This window comes from Nelusetta ayraudi, unplaced genomic scaffold (assembly GCF_046127955.1).
Source record: "Nelusetta ayraudi isolate G7.1 ecotype Tasmania unplaced genomic scaffold, CSIRO-AGI_Nayr_v1 ptg000023l, whole genome shotgun sequence".
Taxonomy (NCBI): domain Eukaryota; kingdom Metazoa; phylum Chordata; class Actinopteri; order Tetraodontiformes; family Monacanthidae; genus Nelusetta; species Nelusetta ayraudi.
The window spans coordinates 259955-267500 of record NW_027466073.1 but is presented as its reverse complement, the minus strand read 5'-3'; the positions used below and the strand labels follow the sequence as shown (position 1 = coordinate 267500).

Below are 7546 nucleotides of genomic sequence, written 5' to 3'. Positions count from 1 at the left end.
TCGAGCTTCATTTTCCAGATTGATGTGCTGGCATCATTTTCATTCCATACGCATTACTACTATTATTATTAAATCCCGAGGAGGAGGGAGATTCTGTGCAGGTTGTTTTTGAATATGATGTTATAGTACATTGTATCCTATATGACAAAATGTTTTTATTTGTACGTGTCCCTATTTTTTTATAGCTTTTGCTATATTTTTGCCTTGTTCTGTGGTATGTCTCGTGGCTACCATGGATATGAGTGTGGGGATATTATTTGCTAAATGTATTAATCAGTGGTCTACTAAGCCCATGAGAGCTGTGTGTCCACCAATCATGGTGTCTGAGACTTAAATAAAGAGATCAGGCCACCAACCAACCAAACCAAACCAAGAAAACTACCCTGGGATAAATTGCAGCACACCAGGCTGTCGCCCCTTTGTTGCCAGTGCCACAAGTTCAGCTCAGATTAACTTTTTGATCCCTGCCAGTTACCTGCCTTGGGAATCTGATAGCCAGCTGTGTTTGGACAACACGACTGAACAGTTTCCACAGTTTTCAACAGAGTCCCCGATTTGGTGAAAATTCAGCCTAAGTCTTTTAGTGCGGCTAATCCAAGTCTCTTACTGTATTGTTGTTTTTCTTCTTCTGTTAACTTGTCGCTCCCTCTTCCCACTTTGATCGCAACTGAAAGTAGGATGCTGACTGAAGGCACTTTCCATTGGAGCTCGCCAAGATAGAAGGAGTTGATGAGTGGATTTCCAGAATTGAAATGCATCGCGATGCGACGGCCATGTCGTGCTCTCTCTTTGTGATAATCATTGGGAGTGCCAATATGTCAGATGTACATAAGTCAAATACTTCTACCCAAACACGCTAAGTCAAGTATTGAACTCACCGCCAAATACTTCCAGTCAAATTTCAAGTCTATTGCCTCTGCACGTGCTCATGTGTAATTAACACTCCTGTAGTTTAGGACAAATTAACGTTGAATTAACATCATTGGAACTAATTGTGACCCATTACTGAAACAAACTATGAGAGGATTTTCTCCCCGCTCCAGTTTGCCTCTTGAGAAAAAGCAGCCCGATTCTTTGCTGCTCCTGAAACGATCCGCCTCTGTCCTCTACATCCTCTTGTTAGAATGTCTTTTTTTAGCTCGGCCTCTGGGCCCGCTGCCTGCTGCTATCAAATGAAGGCGAGCTAATCATATTGTTAGAAGCTCTTGTCCTGCCCTCCCGCGAAAGCTCTTAATGACTCTCGCCCACACCACCCGGCATAACCGTGTCACAATCTCTCAAACCTTCAACCTCAGAGAACAAAACACTGGCTGACATCTGAATAATGAGTAAGACAGGGTACAAGCCTCCTCAATGTCCTGCTGTGATTCAGAGAAAACCCGCCGGGGCCTTTGGTAGAGCAGTAGTCAAGTGGCAGAAGTCAAGTAGCACTCTGCTAAAGTCAAACTTCACACCTCCACATGCAGTGTAAAGTCCTGTTCCTGCCTCTTTCTCTTCTCCCTCTCATCCACTGCTTTGTATTCTGCTCATGCGGCGGCTGCAGAGATGTTGATGGAGTGCCTGCTGGGTTCTGTGTAGCTCCCAGAGTAGCGGTCGTGCCTGAGATTTCCAGGAGCTCTGGAGGGGATTTAGTCTTCAGACATTCGTTTAGTTATTAGTTCCCAATTGTGACTAACAGCAGATTAACATCAGACATGATAGGGGCTGTGGTGGTTGTTTTTCACGGCTCTCTGGTTTTCTCCTGCTGAAAACCGTGCAGGTTGCTGACATATTTGATCGAGTTATTGAATCTTTATTACATACTGTATGCAACAAAGTTGTGAGTAGGTCCTAAATACAGGCGCAGTGCTTCAAAAAAAAAAGATTCAAAAAATAATTAAAGTTAGAAAATCATACATATGATAAGTGCAGTAAAAAAACTAAACAAAATGCCAATGTTACTGTTTTGTATTTGAGTTCCTTTTTGATTCTTTTGTAACATGAATGAATAAAAAGGTCTTTTTTGTCAAAGTATTACATTGCATGGGCACAACTTTCGATTCTGGGATGTGCATCCAAAGCCATGTTTGAATGTGTTATACAGAGAATTAATCCAGCTTCCACGTCTTTTCAAACAAGCAAGCATAACATTCTGAAGATTCTTTGTGTCGAATTGAAAAAAAAAAACCCAAAAATGAACAAAGGCAAGTAACTCCAAGACTCATCCAGACATTGACCTAAAATCCGCTTAGAGATGCCCTACAAAGTAAATACTGTGCTAGAGGAATGTGTGTGTGTGTGTGTGTGTAAATGAAAAACAGGTGTTGCCGGAAGTCAGCTGTACTTGACCATATTAGTGTCTGAAATCTGAGCATGAGGATTGGACGCTGTTGAAGAGATTATCGACAGCCAGTGTTGTATGGCTGTCATTGCTGCTGCTTGGAAAGAAATAGAAGAAATTGGATTTACTGCATCTCTCAGCCCAGTGGAAAAGTGATGCAGCAAATAATCTGAGGCTAGTGCTGCATCTCTATGATGCTTCGCTGGGAATGAAAATGTATAAGAGTGGATTATCTCACCCGAACCCTGAGCTAAACTCAATTCATACCATGGCTCTGAGGATCGTCTGACAGACGCAGGCACGCACACACACACACACACACACACACACACACACACACACGCGTTGGATTTTCTGTGTATTTCCTGGAAATAAACCTTTGTGAGTGCTTCAGCAAACGATGATCATTATGGTTGCCATGGGTAACCACCATACATGCATTACAGGATGGAGGTAATTAGAAGGGAGGTCTGTCTGTGGTGACGGTCCATCAGGATCCATCAGGATCATTTTTCATATACACAGAGGGATGGGTCGGGGGAGGGAAAGAGACTTACTTAGCAATTTGATTACATCTGTTACATCTGTTGTTTACAATAACTTTTCCCAAGATAATATGCAAACGTGGAGAAGACGCTGGACATAAATGCTGAGACAGTGATACTAGACACCCAAACTCAATAACTAAAGAAACAACATAACACACTAAATGGATAGCTAGTAATCATGGCCAGCTCCTAAATTTACCGTCACTGTTACCTGAAAAGGTCATCCTCTTTCGCTGCACTTTATATATGCATACAAGCGGCATACTAACCAGTCAATGTAGACGTGTTCCCGGTTGTGTTTATATATTCAGTATCCGTATTCTGCTGTCGTTCCTCGTTACTACTTTGAAGGTTATGTGAGCATTTGGCCGCCTGTGTCAGTGGCGTAGGAACGGCACGTGGAGGGCGTCGCCCTTGGGCCGGCACCGACGTGGTGCTCGCCCAAGGACCACACGAGTAGCCCGCGGGCCTGTCTGCGACGGTGACGGCACAAAGTGTAGGACTGAAGACACGGCTTTGTTGTAGACGTAGCGCTGTTGTCTCCCTCTCCAAAGCGCTCTCGGTTTCCTTAGCGAGCAGCTGCAGCCGCCTGTGCCGGTGTCAGCGGATCGTGAAAACAAATCTCAAACATACACAGCACATTTACTAGCAATTTTATTCAAAGTAAATAAAATGTGATAGCCGAGGCTAACCAGTAGTCTCAGGAGAGCCCAAATGAAAATGTTACTTGGATGCTGACTTCGTGTACTAATACCAGGGAGAAAGCCGTGCTTGCTGTGAGTCTCGGTGTCACACAGAGGTGGACGGCTGATAGATATTGTACTGAGTAGCCAGCTTGCTACGATAATAAGAGACGTACGCTGTCCCAGGGCCCTACAATTCAGACGCTTATTGCGCTGCTGTTTTATGTATGGCGGTCATTGTTTTCAGCTTTATTGCGGATCTGATCAACCGGTGGCACGTCCAACATTCGGCCCCGCACGTGGCCATGTCCTTTATGCCAGTGCATGGACCTGGGGCGCACTGGTGATGTGATGTGTTTCTTGTAATGTAATGTGCGTAGCCCCCTGGCCTTTCGCCAAGGGAATACGCCAGGTCATTAGCCGTTCGCTGAAGCTTTGAGGAGCCTCTGGGATGTTGTTCAGCAGTTTGACTGCTGTGGACTGGCCTTCTCGCCTTCTGGGAGACCCTTCTAGAAGAAGGTGTTGCCTTCTTCTTCCCGACTGGTGCAAGCGAGTCCTCAACAGAGAACCAGGTCTAGCTGAGCGCTGCGGTCTCAGTGTTATGAGTTGAGTTCATGTGCAATGAGAGCAGTCTGTCCGTTCAGGACATTCCAGGTAGCCGGGTTCATAGTCATTGACTTTGGTTTCTTATGGGGTTTTTTTGACCACAAGGGGGAGATGCCTTCATGACTGCAGCAAGCCATCCAGCCATGCTCTCAATACAATACAGTAGAATAAAATACAATACAATAAAGTGGCTGTTATGACGTTGTAGTAGTTTTGTGCCGTGGAATTCTCCACTTCAGTCTTCTTAGTGGGAGATGATACATGTCATTGTTTCCCCCGCTGTGCAGCATTAACCGCGAAGGGGAATTACTGAGCAAGCGTTCTTTGAGAACTGATGGACAGGGATTGGAAGCAGATCTGCGTTGGTGACTGTGGCCGATGTGTCTGCAGGATGTCATGAATGGCAAGCGTAGAACAGAAAAGCCAGCCGGCACTCAGACGCAGGGTCATGGCCACGGGGCGCGGTGGATGAGCCAGTCTTTAGTGGCAGCTGAACACGTCTCAGGCTGTCGGCTGTGGGATAACACAGCAAAAGACGTTTCCTGTGGTCGGCCTGATACTTCACTGCAGTCACGGTGACGTGCGACAGAGTTGCGTGACCACAGCGAGGTTGCCCGTCATATTCACCGTCAGCCTCTCACGTGCATTGGCCTTAGGTGTATTTGCACTGCTAAACATTATACCGTTGTTTTTTTCCCTCCTAGTCTTTGTATGCTTTCGAGTTTGCAGTCGGCTTCACATCACGAAATAAACGATAATCGCTAAGTGGACTAGGGGTAGGATTAAATAAGCAGGTGCTTCTTCCTACTGCTTTTCTAAGATGTTATGTTGATATTATTTCTGTTTGTTCTTGACTGATTTGTTTTCATTTTATCTTTTGTTTTTATTCTTCATATTTGTTTGTTCTTTTTACTCACGTGAAACGAAGCCTTCATTCATTCATTCGTTCATTCACATAGCAATCATTGTACATTGTAAATACTGGCTTGCACCTGACTAATAGGACTTCCTTCTTTGTCTTTAGGGACGTAGAGATGGAGCTGGAGGTGGTGTGGCAGGCAGCAACCAGGGAGAACCAGCAGATCAAAGACTGCTTCCTCCACTCAAAGCTGAGCGGCGGCCTCGACAGTCACCAGTCTCCTGCTGATGAGGCGTTGACATCCAGCAGACATCGGCAGCATCTCGCCAGTTCTCTCACCTTCACGTCCCATCCAAAGCCTGTGTTTCAAACGGAGGCCCTGTTTAAAATGGACGCTCCCTTGGATGAGAAGCAAAAGAATGGACTTGATTTCTACTGCTGAAACTCTCAGAATGATTCTTCATAAATCTCCCTGATAATCAAATCATAAGGGACCCATTTATTTCACTTTTTTCCCTTCTGCAAGAGAAACTAACCAGATAAACTACTCAGTTCTCAGTAAAATAATATGACGTATAACGGCAGTTTTTATATTTTATAGTATTTTGTGGCAAATTTTACAACTAGGAAGACAAAATTTTTTAAGATTTTCACAATGTTTCCTCGAGGTTACGTTCTGCTCCAAAAATGTAGCTGATGTTGCACTCTGCTGGTCAAATATAGTAATGCTGTAGTCACTACCATAGGAGCATGAGGTTCCCATGCATCTGTTTGAAATCATTCATAGTTGCTTGGCTCTATTTTGGAAATCCTTGTAAAGAAATGGAGGAAAACTTAAAACAGCTGGTTCTGATTAACGGTTTGTGTCATTGTAAATATTAAATCCCACTTTCTTTTCCTAATGAGTCTCGTCTCATTGTCTACATTCTGTACTAACCCAGGCCTCTGAGACTGACCTATTGTTTAGAATTTTCCCTTCAACTTTCATCGACAATTCATTCCAATTATTCCAGTGTTTTTGTTGCTGTTTTGTTATGAAGACAACCAGAACAATTATTTTTTTTAAATATATTTTTACCACAGTTGACCACAGTATACCCAGAGTCATGCTGAATAATCAACCTCCTACCCCACAAGGTTAGTTTGCAACACAAGAAGGGATGTAGCGTCCCTAAAAATGAACACACAGCGACCCGCCTGACTCACTGAGTCAGACACTTGGTCAATACTGGGCAAGTCAGCAAACAAACGATGATTTGCAGCTTTGTTGGTGGTTGGTGAGGACGCACACAGAGTTGGTCCGTTAACCTCCATTAACCTCGTTCACGAACATCTAAACTAACAACTGGATACCGTTGTTTGAAATGAACATTTGTTTGAACATTTGCACTATAGGCTGTCCAAAACGACTTATTTATTATTTTCCCCTTCTGCAACATATTTTTATATCGCTCATATAGAAAATGTATAGATATCTACATGCTGATTTATATGTAGTTCTTATTGTTTGTACTGATTTTATTATTTTAATGCCCTTGTAAAGTGTCATTGAGTTTTCTGAAAAGCCCTATGTAAATAAAATGTATTATTATTATTATTATTATTATTATCATTATTATTATTATGCGCTGCATCAGCTGTTTTAACAAATTTGTTCTACTGTTTGGTAATAGCTGAATAGTATCCATGTGCAGCAAAGAGTTGATTGAGTGATTTCCATGACGCAAAGTCAACATAGCACCGGATACACCGTCATGGGTAAGTACAACATATTTCTGCATGGATTAAGACATTTCAGTAAAACCCGTTTTCGAACAGCAGATGCGCATAACACGGACAAGGTAGCAGCAGCGTTGATGTCACGAAGCAGAACTCTCCTCAGAGGAGTCTTCTATTACTCTCTCTCTCTCCCTCTCTCTCTCCCCCTTTTTTTTGTATTTCCTTTTCACCCCAACAGGTCAAAGCAGATGAGCGCCCTCTGGAGTCTGGATCTGCTCTAGGTTTCTTCCCACAGGGAGTTTTTCCTGACCACTCACTGTCATGCCTTGCTTGTTCTGGAGGGCTCAGTTGGTTTTCTTCTGATTGCACAAAGCGCTTTGGGACACCTTTGGTTGTGATTTAGCGCTGTACAAATCAAAGTTTATGTATGAACTGTATATACTGTGCATTTCTATCTAATGCATTGCTAAGCACTTTTGGTTGCCTGCTGCATTTCGTTGCTCTGCACTTGTGACGTGCAGTGACAATAAAGTTGAATCTAATCCAATCTAAACTAAATTTACATGAACCTTCAGTGTGGTAGGATACTCCAGTCCACTCCACTAAAATACTGACCTCAGGAAATGTAAATGTGTCCTTTACACCAAGACATTCAATGCGTTCATCCTCTGTTACACCATTCAAGGGTGCTCAATTTTCTTCCTGGGACTCAATTATTCTTTTGACCTGCTGCTATCTTTGTAATTCAAATGAGTTTCAGACAAGTTGAGTTTTTTCCATAAGTAAGTGTTTTCTTCCAAATTAAATATTT

At 43.1% G+C, this 7546-nt stretch overlaps 1 protein-coding gene across 2 annotated transcripts in view; it reads left to right on the top strand.

Annotated features, from left to right (window-relative positions):
* Positions 1 to 5918, top strand: part of cep89 (centrosomal protein 89) — a 33662-nt gene extending 27744 nt beyond the window's left edge. The window contains exon 18 of one of the 2 annotated variants that reach the window (XM_076028405.1): positions 5182 to 5918. In XM_076028405.1, coding sequence (XP_075884520.1) covers positions 5182 to 5458 — 277 coding nt within the window. In that variant the 3' untranslated portion in view covers positions 5459 to 5918. The remainder of the gene's footprint in view (positions 1 to 5181) is intronic. The other variant, XM_076028406.1, reaches the window with a different exon arrangement.
* The last annotated feature ends 1628 nt before the right edge of the window (positions 5919 to 7546 follow it).